Raw genomic sequence first — 20,646 nt, 5'->3', positions numbered from 1 at the left:
TATAAACAAGGTTGATCATCTTTTCACATAATCTTACTATAAGCAAGGTTGAGCATCTGTATTCTCATGTCACGTGTATTTTCATTTTTTAAACAGGGAGAATTGTTTAAAGGGTTTGCACTAAAGATTTCCCTCTCTTATAAAATTTGTTTGATAAAAATATTTGTACTATTTCACTGGAGAAGACAGTTTGGCTAATGTCTTTCTTAACCTAGTACAGTCGTGGTTCATTTAAGGAAATCCCCCACAAGTTGCTAATGCTACATTATCCATAAATGCTGCACTTATGGCTAAGAGCAGCCATCTGGGTTGTGTAAACATTTGTATAATTCTGGTGAATCAGATGTATAATTTTCAATCTGCATTTTATTTATTAGAATGCCCCAAATATAATAAGTGTTTTAACATTTTATTTTAAAAGTATGGATATTGAATTTAGATAGGATGATCTGTATTGTAGTTTGGGGAATAAAGCATTCTTGTTTTATTCCTGTGAAAGGAAACCAACCATGCAGAAAAACAGCAGACTTAGTGTTAGCTTCTGGGTTTACCTAGAAGATATTTTCATTGGCATTTCAGTGTTAGTTGACAAATTTTTTTTGTCAACTAGTATTTTTGTCAACTATTTTGTCAAGTAGTATTTTTACTACTATTGCATTTCTGTTTCTCTGCTGATATATCCTATATTTTGCCTTCCAAAATGTTTTAAGGTTGCTATTTAATGCACATTGCAGGGGATTCCCTGGTTGGGGGGTGGGGTGGTTAGGACTTGGTGCTTTCACTGCCAGGGCCCAGGTTCAACCCCTGGTAGGGAAGATAAGATCCCACAAGCCATGTGGTGCAGCCTGATACATATATAAATATACGTGTATGTGTCTATTATTGTTGTTGTTTAGTCACCCAGTTATGTCTGACTCTTTGCGACCCCATAGACTGTAGCATGCCAGGCCTCCCTGTCCCTCAGCATCTCCCAGAGTTTGCCCAAATTCATGTTCATTGCATCAGTGATGCTGTCCAGCCATCTTATCCTCTGATGCCCTCTTCTTCTGCCCTCAATCTTTCCCAGCATCAGAGGCTTCCAGTGAGTCATCTGTGCGCATCAGATGGCCAAAATACTGGAGCTTCAGCTTCAGCATCAGTCCTTCCAGTGAATATTCAGAGTTGATCTCCCTTAAGATTCACTGGTTTGGTCTTGCTATCCAAGGAATTTTCAGGAGTCTTCTCCAGCACCATAGTCCGAAGGCATCATAGTTCTTTCGCATTCTGTCTTCTTTACATTCCAGCTCTCACAACCAAACGTGACCACTGGGAAGACCATAGCCTTGACTATACGGACCTTTGTTGGCAGAGTGATGTCTCTGCTTTTCAACACTCTCTCTAGGTTTGTCATTGCTTTCCTGCCAAGAAGCACTTGTCTTCTGATTTCATGGCTGTAGTCACCATCCGCAGTTATTTTGGAGTCCAAGAAGAGGAAATCTGTCACTACTTCCACCTTTTCCCCTTCTAATTTGCCATGCAGTAATGGGGCTGGATACCAGGATCTTAGTTTTTTTAATATTTAGTCTTAAGCTGGCTCATTCATTTTCCTCCTTCACCCTCATCAAGAAGCTCTTTAATTCCTCTTTGCTTTCTGCCACTAAAGTGGTATCATCTGCATATCTCAGGTTATTGATGTTTCTCCTGCCTATCTTGATTCCAGCCTGTAACTCATCCAGCCCAGCATTTCTCATGATGTGCTCAGCATATAGATTAAACAAACAAGGTGACAGCAGACAGCCCTGTTGTACTCCTTTCTCAATCTTGAACCAATCAGTTATTTCATACAGGGTTCTAACTGTTGCTTCTTGATCCGCATACAGATTTCTCAAGAGACAGGTGAGATGGTCTGGTATTCCCATCTCTCTAAGAACTTTCCAAAGTTTGTCATGATCTACATAGTCAAAGGCTTTAGCAAAGTCAGTGAAACAGAGATGTTTTTCTGAAATTCCCTTGCTTTTTCTATAATCCACTGAATTTGATCTTTAGCTCCTCTTCCTTCTCTAAACCCAGCTTGGACATCTGGAAGTTCTTGGTTTGCATAATGCCGAAGCCTAGCATGCAAGGTTTTAAGCATGACCTTACTAGCATGGGAAATGAGTGCAATTGTCCGATGGTTAGCACATTCTTTGGTACTAACCTTCTTGAGAATTGGGGTGAGAGGATTGACCTTTTCCAGTCCTGTGGCTCCTGCTGGGTCTTCCAGATTTGCTGACATAATGAATGCCAAGGACTTCGCTGGTGGCTCAGATAGTAAAGAATCTGCCTGCAATGCAGGAGACCCAGATTCGATCCTTGGGTCAGGAAGATCCCCTGGAGAAGGGAATGGCAACCCACTTCAGTATTCTTGCCTGAAGAATTCCATGGACAGAGGAGCATTGTGGGCTACAGTCCATAGGGTCACCAAGAGTCGGACATGACTGAGCAACTTACACAGCTATCTGGGGCCAACATCCTACATTTTTCCATCCCTTTGTCCTTAGGGAGTGGCAGCAGCTATACTGCAGGCATTGTTCTGCAGTGAATGTAAAACCTTGATGGCATCATCCTTTAGGGATTTGAATAGTTCTGCTGGAATTTCATTGCATCCACTAGCTTTATTAACAGCAGTGCTTCTTAAGGTACACTTAACTTCACACTCCAGAATGTCTGGCTCTGGGTGACTAACCACACCATCATAGTAACCCGGTTCATTAAGATCTTTTTTATACAGTTCTTCAGTGGATTCTTTTCATCTCTTCTTGATCTCTTCAGCATCTACTCGGTCTCTACCATTTTTACCCTTTATTGTGCTCATCTTTGGGTGGAATTCTTCCTTGATGTTTCCAATTTTCCTGACGAGATCTCTAGTCTTTTCCCTTTTTTTGTTTCCTTCTATTATTAAGCATTGTTCATCGAAAAAGGCCTTCTTGGCTCTTCTAGCTATTTTTTGGAACTATGCATTTAATTGAATGTACCTTTCCCTCTTTCCCTTGCTTTTTCACTTCTCTTCATTTTTCCACTATTTGTAAAGCCTCCTCAGATAACCACTTTGCCTTCTTTTCTTTTTCTTTGGGATGGTTTTGTTTGCCGCCTCCTGTACAATATTACGGACCTCTGTCCATCGTTCTTCAGGCATATCGTTAGCTAGATCTAGTCCCTTGAATCTGTTGGTTACCTCTACTGTGAATTCATATGAATTTAAGGCATACTTGGCTAGCCTAGTGTTTTTCCCAGCTTTCTTTAGTTTAAGCCTGAATTTGCTGTGAGAAGCTCATGATCTGAGCCACAGTCAGCTCCAGATCTTGTTTTTGCTGACTGTATGCAGCTTCTCCTACATCTTTGTCTACAAAGAATGTAATCAGTTTGATTTGGGTATTGACCATTTGGTGGTATCCATGTGTAAAGTTGTCTTTTGTGTTGTTGAAAAAGGGTATTTGCTATGACTTGTACATTCTCTTGGCCGAATTTGTTAACCTTTGCCCTGCTTCATTTTCTTCTCCAAGGCCAAACTTGCCTGTTACTCCAGGTTTATCTTGACTGCCTACATTTACATTCCAATCCCTAATGATGAATAGAGTATCTTTTTTAGGTGTTAGTTCTAGGAGGTCTTCCAGGCCTTCATAGAGCTGATCAACTTCAGTTTCTTCAGCATCGGTAGGGGCATAGACTTGGATTACTGTGATAGTGAATGGCTTGCCTTGGAAACAAACAGAGATCATTCTGTCATTTTTGATGTTGCACCCAAGTACCATATTTTTTACTCTTTCGGCAACTATATGGGCTACTCCATTTCTTCTATGGGATTTTTGCCCACAGTAGTAGATACAATGGTCATCTGAATTAAATTCACCCATTCCTGTCAGTTTTAGTTCACTGATTCCTAGGATGTCAATTTTTATTCTTACCACCTCCTGCTTGACCACATCCAATGTTCTTGATTAATGGACCTAACATTCCAGGTTCCTATACAGTACTGTTCTTTGCAGCATCGGATTTTACTTTCATCAGCAGACACATCCACAACTGAGTGTTGTATCTGCCTTGGCCCATCCTCTTCATTCATTCTAGGTCTATTGGTAATTCTTCTCCATTCCCCAGTAGCATATTGGACACCTTCAGACCCAAGGGACTCATCTTTTGGTGTCATATCTTTTTGGCCTTTTATACAGTTCATGAGATTCCTACGGCAAGTATACTGGAATGGTTTGCCATTCCCTTCTCCAGTGGATCATGTTTTGTCAGAACTGTCTGCTGAGATGTGCCCATTTTGGGTGGCCCTGCACGGCATGGCTCATAGATTCAGAGTTATGCAAGCCTCTCTGCCATGACAAGGCAGTGATCTATGAAGGGGATATGTGTATATATGTGTGTGTGTGTGTATATATATACAGCATACTCATACTAAATATCAAACTCATGATAGCAGGTGGTAGGGCAAAGGGTATTGTCGGGAGAAGTCGACCTGATATTGAAAATTTAGCTCAGTCAGTAAAATCTAAAAAATACATAATTTCAGAAAATAATAGAAAGTTGATTGTCTCATTTTACATTCTTATTTAATGCTCAATTAGGCATCTATCATTTCTCGTAAAAAAGAAGCCAAAGCTGAGGAACTTCAGGAAGCAAAGGAAAAGTTAGCCAACCTAGAGAGAGAAGTGTCAGTGAAGACAAATCAGACCCGTGAATTTGATGGCACTGAAGTTTTGAAGGGAGATGAGGTAAGTTGAGATGTCTAATGGGACGAGAATATGGTTAATGTTTTTTACTTTTTAGTTTGTCAGTAATGGGACATCATTCATCATGTTGATGTTTGGCAGAAACCAACACATTTCTGTAAAGCATTTTTCCTTTAACCAAAAAAATAATTTTAAAAAAGAAAGATAAAATAATAGGAAGTTCATTTACTTTATGAAACTTATTTATTTAAAACTGAAAACTCTGAGACTTCCCTGGTGATCCAATGGCTAAGACTCCATGCTCTCAATGCAGGGGGCCCAGGTTCAGTCCCTGGTCAGGGATCCCACATGTGCAAGTAAAGATTCTGCATGCTGCAGCTAAGACCTGGTGCAGCCAAATAAATAAAATAAAAATAAATATTTTTTAAAATAAAAATAAAACTGAAAACTCTTTTCAGTAATATTGAGATATGCTTGATATGTAATGACAGGAATTTTAGTGATTTTATGAAATAATGTTCCAAATTTTCACTTTTTAAGTGGATTTATATTGGATTTATTATAAGTATTAGGTTATAAAAGTGAAACCAAATGAGTAGGAACTGTTAGGTAAGCAAATATTCATATTTTTTGATAAATATAATTCCATAAAGGGCTGAGAAAATATCACTAGGTTACTTCATCAATAATGTGTACTTGGCCAGTGGGACTGGCATTAAAATTACTTCATTAAAAAATGCTTACAAATTTAAAAAATACAATTATGTGTTACATTGCTGTCTCTTTACATTTTGAACAATGATTTAGCAGCTCTTATTTCACTTATCCTTCTGTCAGACTCATGAGATGAGTAGGACAAGTAATACTGTCATTTATAGATGGTTGAAGTTAAGCATCAAAAATATAAATCCCATCTCCTTCTTATGAAGTTATTTCAAGAAAGAGTAAATTAATGAAGCAAAATATCTTGCCTTCAGCTCAGTGCTCTTTTTTTCTTTTAGCAAAACAAGTGATAGGTCATATTTTAGTTCCTATACATTGCATCTCTTTACCACCTCTAACAGCTTTTTTATGTTATATTAGCTACTAGTCCTCAGCAAAAGCTACTGGGGAAAGCTGCTCAGGTCCAAACCTCATTTTTGGCTTTGAAAAGTTATTGAATTCATACTGTTACAAATTGGCAGTGAATCTTCACTATGCCAAACACAAATGAATTGTTTCCATAGCACCACTTTCCTCTGGTGCTTTTGATTGTAGCCTCTCTGTTTACCTTCTGGTTTATTGAGGAGGTAGAATTCATGAATCAACACTTGATTGAAAAATTTCTTTGGCTTTTAACATCCACTTCCAGGGGAATTCCCTGGCAGTTCAGTGTTTAGGACTGAAGGCTTTCATTGCAGGGGGCACAAGTTCGATTTCTGGTCAGGTAACTGAAGACTGCCTGCCGAGTGGTGAAGCAAAAAAAAAAAAAACACATTAACTTACAGATCGCTTTAAGAAATGGGAGTATTTTACAACTAAAATAGCTGGAAAAAGAAGAACTTAAAAATACCAAAATTAGCAGAAGGAAAGAAATCATAAAGATCAGAACAGAAATAAATGAAAAAGAAATGAAAGAAACAATAGTAAAGATTAGTAAAACTAAAATTTGGCTCTTTGAGAAGATAAACAAACTTGACAAACCTTTAGCCAGACTCATCAAGGAAAAAAGAGAGAAAAGAATCAAATCAACAAAATTAGAAATGAAAAAGGAGAGGTTACAACAGACAATGCAGAAATACAAAGGATGGTAAGAGACTATTATGAACAACTGTATGGCAATACATGAATTGTGAACTTCCAGATGTTCAAGCTGGTTTTAGAAAAGGCAGAGGAACCAGAGGTCAAATTGCCAACATCTGCTAGATCATCAAAAAAGCAAGAGAGTTCCAGAAAAACATCTATTTCTGCTTTATTGACTATGCCAAAGCCTTTGACTGTGTGGATCACAATAAACTGGGGAAAATTCTTTAAGAGATGGGCATACCAGACCACCTGACCTGCCTCTTGAGAAACAAACCTGTATGCAGGTCAGGAAGCAACAGTTAGAACTGGACATGGAACAACAGACTGGTTCCAAATAGGAAAAGGAGTATGTCAAGGCTATATATTGTCACCCTGCTTATTTAACTTATATGCAGAGAACATCATGAGAAACGCTGGGCTGGAAGAAGCACAAGCTGGAATCAAGATTGCCGGGAGAAATATCAATAACCTCAGATATGCAGATAACACCACCCTTATGGCAGAAAGTGAAGAGGAAGTAAAGAACCTCTTGATGCAAGTGAAATCTCAGTGAAAAAGTTGGCTTAAAGGTCAACATTCAGAAAACTAAGATTATGGCATCCAGTCCCGTCACTTCATGGCAAATACATGGGGAAACAGTGGAAACAGTGGCTGACTTTATTTTTCTGGTCTCCAAAATCACTGCAGATGGTGATTGCAGCCTTGAAGTTAAAAGACGCTTACTCCTTGGAAGGAAAGTTATGACCAACCTAGACAGCATATTAAAAACCAGAGATATTACTTTGCCAACAAAGGTCCATCTAGTCAAGGCTATGGTTTTTCCAGTGGTCATGTATGGATGTGAGAGTTGGACTATAAAGAAAGCTGAGTGCCAAAGAATTGATGCTTTTGAACTGTGGTGTTGGAGAAGACTCTTGAGAGTCCCTTGGACTGCAAGGAGATCCAACCAGCCCATCCTAAAGAAGATCAGTCCTGGGTGTTCATTGGAAGGACTGATGCTGAAGCTGAAGCTCCAATATTTTGGCCACTTGATGCGAAGAGCTGACTCATTTGAAAAGACCCTGATGCTGGCAACGATCGAGGGCAGGAGGAGAAGGGGACGACAGAGGATGAGATGGCTGGATGGCATCACCGACTCAATGGACATGGGTTTGGGTGGACTCCAGGAGTTGGTGATGGACAGGGAGGCCTGGCATGCTGTGGTTCATGGGGTCACAAAGAGGCGGACACGACTGAGCGACTGAACTGAACTGATATGGCAATAAAATGGATAACCTGGAAGAAATGGGCAGATTCTTAGAAAAGTTCAATTTTCCAAGACTGAACCAGGAAGAAATAGAAATTATGAACAACCCAATTACAAGCACTGAAATAAAAACTGTAATCAGAAATCTCCCAAAAAAGGAAAGCCCAGGACCAGATGGCTTCACAGGTGAATTCTATCAAGCATTTAGAGTAGAGCTAATGCCCATCCTTCTAAAACTCTTTCAAAAAATTGCAGAGGAAGGAACACTTCCAAACTCATTCTACACAGCCACCATCACCCTGATACCAAAACCAGATGAAGACAACATCAAAAAAGAAAACTACAGGCCGATATCACTGACAAACATATATGCCAAAATCTTCAACAAAATTCAACATAATTCAACAACATATTAAAAAGTTCATATGCTGTGATCAAGTTGGGTTTATTCCAGGGATGCAAATTCTTCAATATATGCAAATCAATCAATTTGATACACCATATTAACAAAGTGAAAGATAAAAACCATATGATAATCTCAATAGATGCAGAAAAAGCCTTTGACAAAATTCAACACCCATTTATGATTAAAACTCTTCAAAAAATGGGCATAGATGTGCCATTTACTCAACATAGAAAAGGCCATATATGATAAGCCATAGCAAACATTATTCTCAGTTGTGAAAAACTGAAAGCATTCCTCCTAAGATCAGGAATAAGACAAGGGTGTCTACTCTCACCACTATTATTCAACATAGGAAGTCCTAGTTACAGCAGAAGAAAAAGAAATAAAAAGAATCCAGATCAGAAAAGAAGTAAAGCTCTTACTGTTTACAGATGACATGATGCTATACATAGAAAACCCTAAAGATACTATCAGAAAATTACTAGAGCTCATCAATGAATTTAGCAAATTCACAAGACATGAAATCAATACACAGAAGTCACTTGAATTCCTATATGCTAACAATGAAAAATCAGAAAGACAAATTAAGGAATCAGTCCCATTCACCATTGCAACAAAAAGAATAAAATATCTAGGAATAAGCCTACCTAAGGAGACAAAATAACTGTATACAGAAAATTATAAGACACTGATGAAAGAAATCAAAGATGACTTAAACAGATGGAGATATTCCATGTTCCTGAGTAGGAAGAATCAATATTGTGAACATGAGTATACTACCAAATGCAATCTACAGATTCAGTGTGATCCCTATCAAATTACCAATGGCATTTTTCACAGAGCTAGAACAAAAAATTTTATAATTCACATGGAAGCACAGAAGACCCCTAATAGCCAAAGCAGTCTTGAATAGCCAAAGCAGTCTTGAGAAAGAAGAATGGAGCTGGAGGAATCAACCTTCCTGACTTCCAGTTATCCTGCAAAGCTGCAGTCATCAAGATGATATGGTACTGGCACAAAAACAGAAATATAGACCAATGAAACAAGATAGAAAGCCCAGAAATAAACCCATGCACCTATGGGTACCTTATTTTTGACAAAGGAGGCAAGAATATACAATAGGGCAAAGATAGCCTCTTCAATAAGTGGTGCTGGGAACACTGAACAGCTACATGTAACAGAACGAAATTAGAACACTTCCTAACACCATACACAAAGATAAACTCAAAATGGACTAAAGACCTAAATGTAAGACCAGAAAAATTAAAACTCTTAGAGGAAAACATAGGCAGAACACTCGATTACATAAGTCAAAGCAAGATCCTCTATGACCCACCTTCTAGAGTAATGGAAATAAAAACAGAAGTAAACAACTGAGACCTGATTAAACTTAAAAGCTTTTGCACAGCAAAGCAAACTATAAGCAAAGTGAAAAGACAACCCTCAGAATGGGAGAAAATAATAGCAAATGAAACAACTGACAAAAGATTAATTTCCAAAATATACAAGCAGCTGATACAACTCAATACCAGAAAAACAAACAGCCCAATCAAAAAGTGGGCAAAAGACCTAAACAGACATTTCTCCAAAGAAAACATATAGATGGCTAACAAACACATGAAAAGATACTCAACATTGCTAATTACTAGAGAAATACAAATCAAAACTACAGTGAGATATCACCTCACACCAGTCAGAAGGGCCATCATCAAAAAGTCTACAAACAATAAATGCTGGAGAGGGTGTGAAGAAAAGGGAATCCTCTTGCACTGTTGGTGGGAATGTAAATTGATACAGCCACTATGGAAGACAGTATGGAGATTCCCTTAAAAAGTAGGAACAAACCACCATCTGACCCAGCAATCCCACTCCTAGACATATACCCTGAGGAAGCCAAAACTGAAAAAGACACATGCACCCCAATGTTCACTGCAGCACTATTTACAATAGCTAGAACATGGAATAAACCTAGATGTCCATCAACAGATGAATGGATAAAGAAATTGTGGTACCTATACACAATGGAATATTCAGTTCAGTCACTCAGTTGTGTCCGACTCTCTGCGACCCCATGAATTGCAGCACTCCAGGCCTCCCTGTCCATCACCAACTCCCAGAGTTTACTCAAACTCATGTTCATCGAGTCGATGATGCCATCCAGCCATCTCATCCTCTGTCGTCCCCTTCTCCTCCTGCCCCCAATCCCTCCCAGCATCAGGGTCTTTTCCAATGAGTCAACTCTTCACATGAGGTGGCCAAAGTATTGGAGTTTCAGCTTCAGCATCAGTCCTTCCAATGAACACCCAGGACTGATCTCCTTTAGGATGGACTGGTTGGATCTCCTTGCAGTCCAAGGGGCCCTCAAGAGTCTTCTCCAGCACCATAGTTCAAAAGCATCAATTCTTCGGCACTCAGCTTTCTTCACAGTCCAGCTCTCACATCCATACATGACCACTGGAAAAACCATAGCCTTGACTAGACGGACCTTTGTTGGCAAAGTAATGTCTCTGCTTTTTAATATGCTATCTAGGTTGGTCATAACTTTCCTTCCAAGGAGTAAGCGTCTTAAAATAGATAGCCAATGGGAATTTGCTGCATGACTCAGGGAACTCGGAGGCTCTGTATCAACCTAGAGGGGTGACTAGGGATGGAGAGGGAGATGGGAGAGAGGGGACATATGTATACCTATGGCTGATTCATGTTGAGGTTTGACAGAAAACAACAAAATTCTGTAAAGCAGTTATCCTTCAATTAAAAAAAAACCCACATCAAGAAAAGAAAAGAATTGGGAGTATTTTAAATGATACTTGGAAGCCAACAGAGTGGTTTCATGATATCCTTGCTATCCAGGAAATAAATATTAATTATGCAGCAACTTTGCTTTATAAGAGAACAGGCTATCTCCTAGCATTTTTATCTTTTCTTAGGAAAATACTGCCTGTTTGACAAATACCAATTGCTATGGCCATATTTGGCACTGAATAGTGCTTATAACTCAGTATTAGATATTCCCTCTATGCAAATATGACGGAAAAGAACCTCATGCCAAGCTATTAGCTTTTATCTTTGACAAATTATAGTGAATAGGAAAAGTATCTGATGACAGAAAAGAGCACCCTTTTTAAGGGGAAAAAGATAATTTTGGATATGGATAAGGTCAACTTAATTTTTAAACAACGTTTGGTCAGAAACTAGAACAAATTGAGTAAATCATTTGGCAGTTACCTAAAAGAACAGAAGGTATTGGGGAACATTAAGCATAATTTTATAAAGAACAAATCTTGGTAGACCAATTTTGTTTTCTACTCTGATAAAGTGGTAGACCATATGGACAAAAGGGAGGAAGTTTGTTCTACTTAAAATTATATAATATAGCTGGACTTCACTGAGGTTTCATTTGGTATCACATGGTAATTGCCAAAAAATCATGTTCTTTGCCATCCATCTGTTAACACAGTTGGTGAGAGGGTATCAAGAAATAGTAGCATGGTGTTCGAAAAGAATATTGTGCCCAGAGTCACAAATAGAAGAATGAGGAAAGGGAGGGCTAACATTTATTGAGCAACTTTTATGCATGGCTCTGTGCTAGATGATATGCAAACATATATTTCCCTTCTTCTTGAAAGAGAGATTACTATTATTTCCATTTTACAACTAGTTGAAACTCAGGAAAATTATAGGTTTACACAACTAATAAGTGGTCACGCAGGATCCAGGTCTCTCTCACATGTTCCTGTTGACCTTAAGCAAATCACTTCTCCATTTATAAAATAATGGATGTCCAAGCTTCTGAGAAACTCAAAGGCTAAAGTCAACATGTAACATCTGGCATCCAAAAGTGATCATTCCTTTGGGACCCATGTTGTTGCACCTGGAAGAGGCAGGGTAGCAGACTAGTTAAGTCATGGTCTCTATAACTTGGTCTGAGTGCACATCCTGGCTTTCTCAGCCTACTTACTAGCTGGGTGACCTTGGCCAGCTTCCTTAATGCTTGGGGACAGTAAATAAGTTGCCTGAAGTCACACAGTGAGTTGCAGAGCAAGGATTTGAATCCAAATCTGAATGCCTCTGCAGCTGTGCTCCAAAATGAATATTGAACTATTCTTCATGGCACTATTAGAATGAGTTAATTTTAAAATTCATATTTGACTCTGAATAGGACCATATTGTACACATACAGTCATTAACTGAAAATAATAGTTTGCCAGAAACTGTATGACAGCCATTTATTTGGAAATAAACCTTCATTCCTTGATTATCCATGTGTAGTTGTTTGACTAATCTTTTCTTGGAAAAATTGAGGAATGTGACTGTGTTAGGATGAATGTAACAAATATTATACATTCCTTTGTCATTTTCTCTTTAGAGATCAGTTCATTTTTAAAGTTCAGTATCGAAGTGTGTGTCTTAATGCTTCCTACTGTCATTAAAGTCAATATTCCAGACGTTACATTTTGTCTAAGAATTTTAGCTCTTCTAATTGCAGATGACAAGTGCTACAGGCATTTGTTCTTTACTAGATTCTTCATTTGTGTTCCTTTGATTTTTCTTATTAAAAAAGATGGGGACCTCCCTGGCCGTCCAGTGGATAAGACTCTGTGCTCCCAATGCAGGGGGCCTGGGTTCAATCCCTGGTCAGGGAACTTGATCCTGAGTGCTGCAGCTAAGACCTGGAGCAGCCAAATAAATAAATATTTTTAGAAAAACAGGTGAAGAGCCTAAAAACACTTGTTTTTTTCCTTATACTTTGGCTAACAGTTATGTTCAATGATTGCCTTGTAGGCAACGCATAAGGATAAGCACAGCAAAATCTTATTCTGCCAGACTTCTGACATAGGTAGGAATTTATTGCACAGTTGGAAGTATCTTCTTAGTGATAGAGATTTTCTTGCCAGTCTAGCCTATCTTGATTTCTTTCTCTTCAAACAAGTGTTTGGTAGGTGATAAAGAGGTTAAGTTTAGAGACTACAGTTTCTAACATAACTTAAAATTGATAATAATGAGTCTCTAACTCTCCTTTATATCTTGAAGTTTTCCGTGCTGGATTTAAGTGTATAATAGTAGAAGTCTCACTGAATGATATTCTCAAAGAATTTTGATTGCTTTCATCTCTGAGAGAAGTCACCCCCAAAATGCCATGGAACTTTGCCCTTGATCCTAACCTGCTTATTATTCTCCTCAATAATTTAGATTAATAATGTTTATTATGTAGTTGAATGTGCCAGACACTATATTAGGTTTATTATATACATTATCGCATTTATTTCACTGAAGAACTCTATGAGATAGGTATGATTATTATTCCTAGTTCTTACAGATAAGGAAGCCAGCACACAGAGGACTTAGGCTAACTTATCCAAGGTCATATTGCTAGTAAGTTGTGGCACCATGATTTGAATTGAGGTAGGTCGCACAGAGTCGGACATGACTGAAGCGACAGCATGCATGCATGCATTGGAGAAGGAAATGGCAGTCCACTCTAGTATTCTTGCCTGGAGAATCCCAGGGACAAAGGAGCCTGGTGGGCTGTTGTCTGTGGGGTCGCACAGAGTTGGACACAACTGAAGTGCAGCAGCAGTCTAGCTCCAGAAACCTTAATAATTTTCACATGACAGAAAGCTAGAAGGAATGTCAGTCTGAGAGAGGTGATAGCATTGTAATTCAAAATCATCTTGGTAGTTAGGAGCCTTGTGCTTAAGCAAACAAAATGTCATTAATGGGATTATAAATAATAATAATGTAGAATCTGAGTTTTATCTGCAGCTCAAAAATTATCCATTAGTTGTTATATGGCAGCCTGTATGGGAAGGGAGTTTAGGGGAGAATGAATACATGTATATGTATGACTGAGTCTCTTTGCTGTCCACCTGAAACTCTCACAATACTGTTAATCAGCTGTGTGTGTATGCTCAGTTGCTTCAGAGTTGTGGTCAACTCTTCGTGACCCTATGGACTGTAGCTGTTAATCAGCTATACTCCAGTATAAAATAAAAAGTTTAAAAATATCATCTAGCAGTAATGTGGCTTTAAAAAACAAAAATGCTGGGAATTCCCTGACAGTCCAGTGGTTAGAACTCAGTACTGTCACTGCCAGGGCCCCAGATTCAATCACTGGTGGGGAAACTAAAATCCCATAAGCTACCTAGCTTGGCCAAGAAAAAAAATTTTTTTAATTATACTCTTAGTAAAAATGTAATATCCCATTTATGTGAAATTATGCTTAGAATATTATTTTACATTTTTGGCTTCATGTTTTAAGAAAGACATAATCAAGCCAGAGTCCAGATGAAGGTGATCAAAACAAATGAAAAGTCTGGAAACATTCATGGAAAGAATTCATTATGAATTAGCTGAGAACAAAAAGCTAGGATTATGGAAGGATCTGTGCAGAAAAGAGTTAAAACAGTGGACCTGAAACTGCTATTTTTAGAAAAACTTGCTAGCAAAATTGGCCCTTAGCTGGCATCTGGGAACTTGGATTTTAGAAGAATTCCCACCATTCCTTGATAAGAGTGGCTCACGTGCCTAAACTATACATACAAAGAGTGTGGTTTATGTTGAACACCTGCTTTCCTTCTTGGAGTCTGGAATTTTGGTATGGGCTAGGCAGAGTATGCCTACGTGATCAGCCCCCAGTAAAAACTCTGGGCTCTGAGTCTCTATTGAGCTTCCCTGGTTGGCAGCGTTTCACATGTGTTGTTATACCTCCTTGTTGGAGGAATTAAGGGAGAAGACTCTTGGAAGCTTGCCCCTGGTTTCCTCCTGACTTCACCCCATGTGCCTTTTCCTTTTGCTGGTTTTGCTTTGTACCGTTTCACTGTAATAAGGCACGGCCAAGAGCATGATTTTATGCAGAGCCCTGTGAGTTCTCCTGGCAAATCATTGAACCTGGGGGTTGTTTTGGGGACCCCTGATTCAGATGGATTAATATTACTCTTGTTTTGGGATGGAATGTTCTTGCTGGATCTATTAAATTCATCTGGTCTAATGGGTCATTTAAGGCCAGTGTTTTCCTTATTAAATTTCTGTCTAGATGATCTGTCCATTGATGTAGGTGGGTGGTAAAGTCCCCTACTATTATCATGTTACTGTCAGTTTCTCCTTTCATGTTTGTTAATATTAGCTTTGTGTATTTAGGTTCTCCTGTCTTGGATGCATCTATGTTGTATCTCCTTGTTGGATTGATCCCTTTATCATTATGTAATGTCCTTTTTCTTTGTTTTAAAGTCTATTTTGTCTGATATTAATGTTGCTACCTCAACTTTCCTTTTGTTTCTATTTGCATGGAATACCTTTTTCCATCTTCAAATCAAATTGAATTCAACAACATAGTGTACATCATACACCATGATCAAGTACGATTTATTCCAGGGTACATAAAATAATAATAATAAAATAATATTTTAAAAATCAGATTGTACAAATAATATCTGAATACATTTTCATGGAATGAAAAGCAAACAGTACACATAAAGCAGAAGTCCCCATTGATTACCTTCTACCTCCAGTCCTCAGACTCTTTGTCAGAGAGAAACCACTGCTACTAATTTTGTAAACCCTTTTAGTCCTTTCTCTGGAGATAGACAGAGATTGGATAATACTGCTTTGTGGGTTTTTTAAAATGTGAATGATATTGTACTGTGTGTGTTGTGCAACTTACTTTTAATAACATGTGTCAGAAATTTTTCCATGTCAGTAAATGAAGAGGCTTTTCTCTAGAGGTTTAGAAAATCAGCTCTGAAGGCAGAACACCTGTGTGCAGATCTCAGCTTTGCCACCTCTCAGCTGGTCAACCTAACAGCTAATGTCAGTAGTTACCTAACTGCTCTGTGCCTCAGTTTCTTTATCTGTAAAGTGGGGACAATAATAGTACTCACCTCGTATGGTGGCTGTGAGGGCTAAATGATTTAATATAACTAAGCAGTATACAGCAGTGGCTGGCTTATAGGAAGTACTTCATAAATACAAACTATAGTTATAATAATTATTGTCATGTACAAAATTTAATTGCTATATTGTGTTCTATAGAATGTACAATTTTTTTATTCCAACCAAGAATGTACAAGAGGATCTGTTTCCTCTGTTATTTAAAACAGCACTTGATCCTCAGTCTTTTGATTTTTTTGTCATTCTGACAGTATTATGTTTTAATTTCTATTTCTCTTAAGATTGAACAACTGTCCACATACATGTTTGGTCATTTATATTTCTTCTGTCATTTGCCCTTTTGTTGTCTTTCTTCATTTTTTTCTAATGGAGTTAATGTTTTTAATCTCTTTACCATATTTTTACCTGGATTTTAGTTATTAATCTGGATAATTGTTCTAGTCTGTCATTTATCTCTGAACTTTGTATATGCTGTCTTTTGTCACACTGAGGGTTTCCTCCCCTTTTTTTCTGAACAGTTTTATTGAAATATAATTTACGATAAAGTACAAATTGTTGCTGTTGTTCCACGCTATGATAACTTCATATATTGAAACAGAATTTTAGTAATAAGTGACCTTGGTTTTCCATAATTTGAGGTGCTATAAAAATGTTTACATAGAATTATCTTGCTTTATGCAAAATTCGGTGTCAGAGGAGATTTTAAAAGTGTTACAGCAGAGTATAATAGTAAATGTTCATAATTATGAATCTGAGTTGTCAATAAAAGGTTGATGTGATCAGTACGATTTTAAGATAACAAAGCTGGAGTAGCATCTCTCCTAGGAATCATACCATGTTATTATTTTCCCAGCTCACACCCCACAACCCTGAAACATTCCCATACCACTCTGTTCACATGTGTTCTAAGATGTGCATGCTCAGTCACTCAAGTTATGTCCAGCTCTGCAACCTCATGGACTATAGCCCTCCAGGCTCCTCTGTACATGAGATTCTCCAGGCCAGAATACTGGAGTGGGTTGCAATGTCCTCCTCCACATGGTCTTCTCAACCCAGGGATTGAACTCATGTCTCCTGCATCAGCATGCCAACTGTTTACCACTGAGCCACCTGCAAAGCCCGTGTTCTTAAGATACAGCTCACTTAAGATCACTTGTTAAATTTCTGCCTCCCCTAAGAAAACAGTAAGCTCCATTATGGCAGGGCCATACCTCTTTTTCGCCACCATTTACTTAATAGCTGGCATGTAATAAACACTTGGTAAATGTGTAGAAAACCTGAATAGAAGTGTATAATCTAATCAAGATACAGAATTTTTCATTAGAAAATTGATAATATTTTAAAATGTCATGGCACTTCAGTTGATAAGAAAATTGTTTTTATAAAGTCTTCATGGTAACCATAGTTGTTTATTATATGAAGTTATTTTTAAATACCTGACCAAAAACCTAAATTTGCCATTTAATACAGTAGTCCTCAGTCAGTTCTTTTGTTAAATATGATCTTCACCCTTTCATGGGCAATAATCTGAGCTTGGTGACTTTGTCTCACTAATGGAAGAGCAGAGAATAGAGGCTGTACCTAATAGCCTCCAATCTTTACCATCTTTGCCACCTTGGTATCTCTGAATCTCTGCTTTAATTATTGGAAAAGCAAAACAAAAAATTAGCTGCAGTGATTCAGTGCTAGTACCTTTCTTGGAGCTGTCATTCAAATGAATGCATGCCTTTTTAGTCTGAACTTTTTTTATAGCAACAACTGAACCTTTGGTTAAGGTTCCATTGGCATTTCATGCATTGAAAGGTCACTCCTGGTTTATGGTCTACGGGTTTAGAGTTCATTATATTTTCTTCCCTAACCATTAAAAGAAGCTCAGCTGTTTTGCAGTTAATGGCTACTTTAAAAATGTGCTTGATCAAATAATATGTATAAGTAGCTTTAGAAAGAGCCAACCGACTAATTCTACAGCTACTGACGGAAATCCTAGAGCTAAATTGCAAAGATTATGAAATCTTCTTTAAATACTTCAAAGAGAAGCACAATGAAGATAAGGGAATCCTGGCAAGATTAGCTGCAGCTGTCAGATCCTGAAAAATTAGGAATCAAATTTTGACACTTGTAATTGAATCATCCACCCTTCTAAGTGAGTCCAGGCAAACCTGTGGTATTTTTAGAACCTTTCAAATCGCATTACCCTCTTTAGAGTTCATAGCAGGACCTGAGGCCCCTAAAATTTCCCAGGAGATGGAACAAAACAGAATCAAATAAATTTGCCTCATTTCAATGCAATAGAAGGTAGGCTATTATATATGCAGTCCATGTAATCCCACAACTTTAACTCCAAATGTGAAAACTTTTCATAGAAAATGTTTTTGAGAGTTAACTGCTTGGACAGCAGTTGAAAACCCCATTAGAGATATAGTAACAGCTGCGTGGTGGTGATTTGATTTATAATAGAAGCACAGAGACCTTGGATGGTATGATTAACTGTGTTTCCCAGATGGATATTCCTATGCCACAGGTTTCTGTTAAGACAGATTTCTACTAGCATATATCACATTGCTTATTATAGACCCTCCCAAGAGAATCAGCACTTACCTATCCACTACCATATGTAGGTAATTATGTTGTTTATGCTTGACTTAGTGAGATTTTCTAATTTAAAGTTGAAAACATAAAACTAACAGGTTGGAAAAGGTTAGAATAGTGTTTGTATGTCTATATTTTTATATTGCGCTAGTTATGATGAGTGATATGAAAAGACTAACATTTTAGCAGAAAACAAAGGTTGCATAAAAACATTTTTTTTCTTGACTTAAAACAAATAACGGCTCTGATACCAGACTTCAGGGAATCCAAGTGATGTATGACATGAAGCATGACTTGAAAAGATGGCCTTTTTCAGGCTTTCTTCAAGTCTGAATTCAGACAGAACAGAAACATTGACAAGTGGGTAAAAAAATTATGACCATTGGGCATATTCATTCTACTCTTGAACAGTTGGTGTTATCCATCTCACATATAACTCTCTTGGGCCTATTTCTGTAGTTTTCTGTGGTTAAACATCATTTGATAAAATAATTGACAAAGATGTGATTTAATTAAGAAGTGGAAAATAGCATGGATAGTGCACTAACAGGATTTGAGGACACAAGTATTCATTCTAATCCAGTTTTTTTCTAACTTTCTGAACTTTGATGAGTTGTTTTAATTTCTCTATAGGTTTTCTTCTCTGTAAAAGGAGGAATAGTGTTAAAAAAAAATAGCTGTTTGTGATTCTTGACCATATAAAGTGCTTATTATATACAGTTGTCTTATAAAGTCTTCACAGCTTAAGTACTATGAAAATAGCTTCATGCCCGATATTGAGTTGGAAATTTGCAACAGGAGCAGAGATTCTTGTTTCCACATAAGTATCCAGAATGATATCTAGAATCCAGTAATACTTTTGAGTTCCAGATAAGCTTGAAAAATGTTTGTAAATGATTACATACATAGGGAAATAAGCTGCCTTGTCCTTTTAAAAAGCTTGCCCAGATTTTGACCATTACTATTAAAGGTTCCAAACATATTAAATGGGCAAAAGGAGAAAGAAGATCTGTCAAATTCTATTTTGATCACAAAGGAATTGAGTCTGTAAAATTAGTCCTGAAGCCAGAATCTAGTACTATTAAAACATTAATCTTACTAATCTCAGCATCTGAAATGATGGCTGCTCTTTCATAGATGACAAATTTAGATTACAGTTGTGTATTGGATCAAATGATTAGTAATCGCTGCTATAATGGGCCTTCCTGCACAGTGGCAATCTTTATAGTTTACTTTCATGACAAATTGGCTTGATTGGCCTGCTCTATGTAGTGCACTGTTGAAAGCTTTTTCCTTAATGTTCCAAGGATTTATTGTTTATCTTGTGCCAGAGTTCTTTCAAAATATTTTAAATTTTTAAATATCTAAGAAAGAAATCTCAAAGAATTCACGTGTGGCCCTACAAACCCAACACAACACTTATCTTTATTTATTCATTCTTTCCCAATCTCGGTTTATAAAGATACATACAAAAATTTTAGTTGTACTCAGCGTATGTATATTTGTAGTTTCTTGGAGTAGTGAGTGTTCTGTTTTACTTCTAAAGAGCACTGTATCACACCTAGATCTTTACTCTTCTGTTCATTCTAATTATTTGACATCTCTTGGTTTCTTAGTGTTTAAAAGGCATAGTAAATTATCTCATCTTCCATGTAATCTTTGTTCTTATTGTTCAGTCACTAAGTCATGTCCAATTCTTTGTGACGCCATGGGCTGCAGCATGCCAGGCTCCTCTGTCCTCCACTATCTCCCAGAGTTTGCTCAGATTCATGTCTATTGAGTCAGTGATGCTATCTAACCATGTCATCCTCTACTGCCCCTTTCTCCTTTTGCTTTCAATGTTTCCCAGCATCAGTTTGTTCCAGTGAGTCGGCTCTTCACATCAGGTGGTCAGAGTATTGGAATTACAGCCTCAGTAGCAGTTCAAACAAAATGACAGGCATTATTAATCATTATCTATCATTCAGTTTTATAGAACATTAGTACATTTTTTGGATCTTATTTAAATACCTCCCCAAGGTCACTTTAAGTGGTGGAGC

The 20,646-nt window shown here is 37.6% G+C and overlaps 1 protein-coding gene across 1 annotated transcript in view; it reads left to right on the top strand.

Annotated features, from left to right (window-relative positions):
* Positions 1 to 20,646, top strand: part of IFT81 (intraflagellar transport 81) — a 90,842-nt gene that overhangs the window by 25,416 nt on the left and 44,780 nt on the right. Inside the window, exon 11 of the mRNA XM_061141944.1 lies at positions 4,590 to 4,736. Within this exon, the coding sequence (XP_060997927.1) occupies positions 4,590 to 4,736 (147 nt within the window). The remainder of the gene's footprint in view (positions 1 to 4,589; positions 4,737 to 20,646) is intronic.

The sequence above is a fragment of the Dama dama genome, chromosome 5 (assembly GCF_033118175.1).
Source record: "Dama dama isolate Ldn47 chromosome 5, ASM3311817v1, whole genome shotgun sequence".
NCBI classification, from domain to species: Eukaryota; Metazoa; Chordata; class Mammalia; order Artiodactyla; family Cervidae; genus Dama; species Dama dama.
The sequence above is the reverse complement of the archived record's forward strand: the minus strand, read 5'-3'. Positions and strand labels throughout refer to the sequence as shown.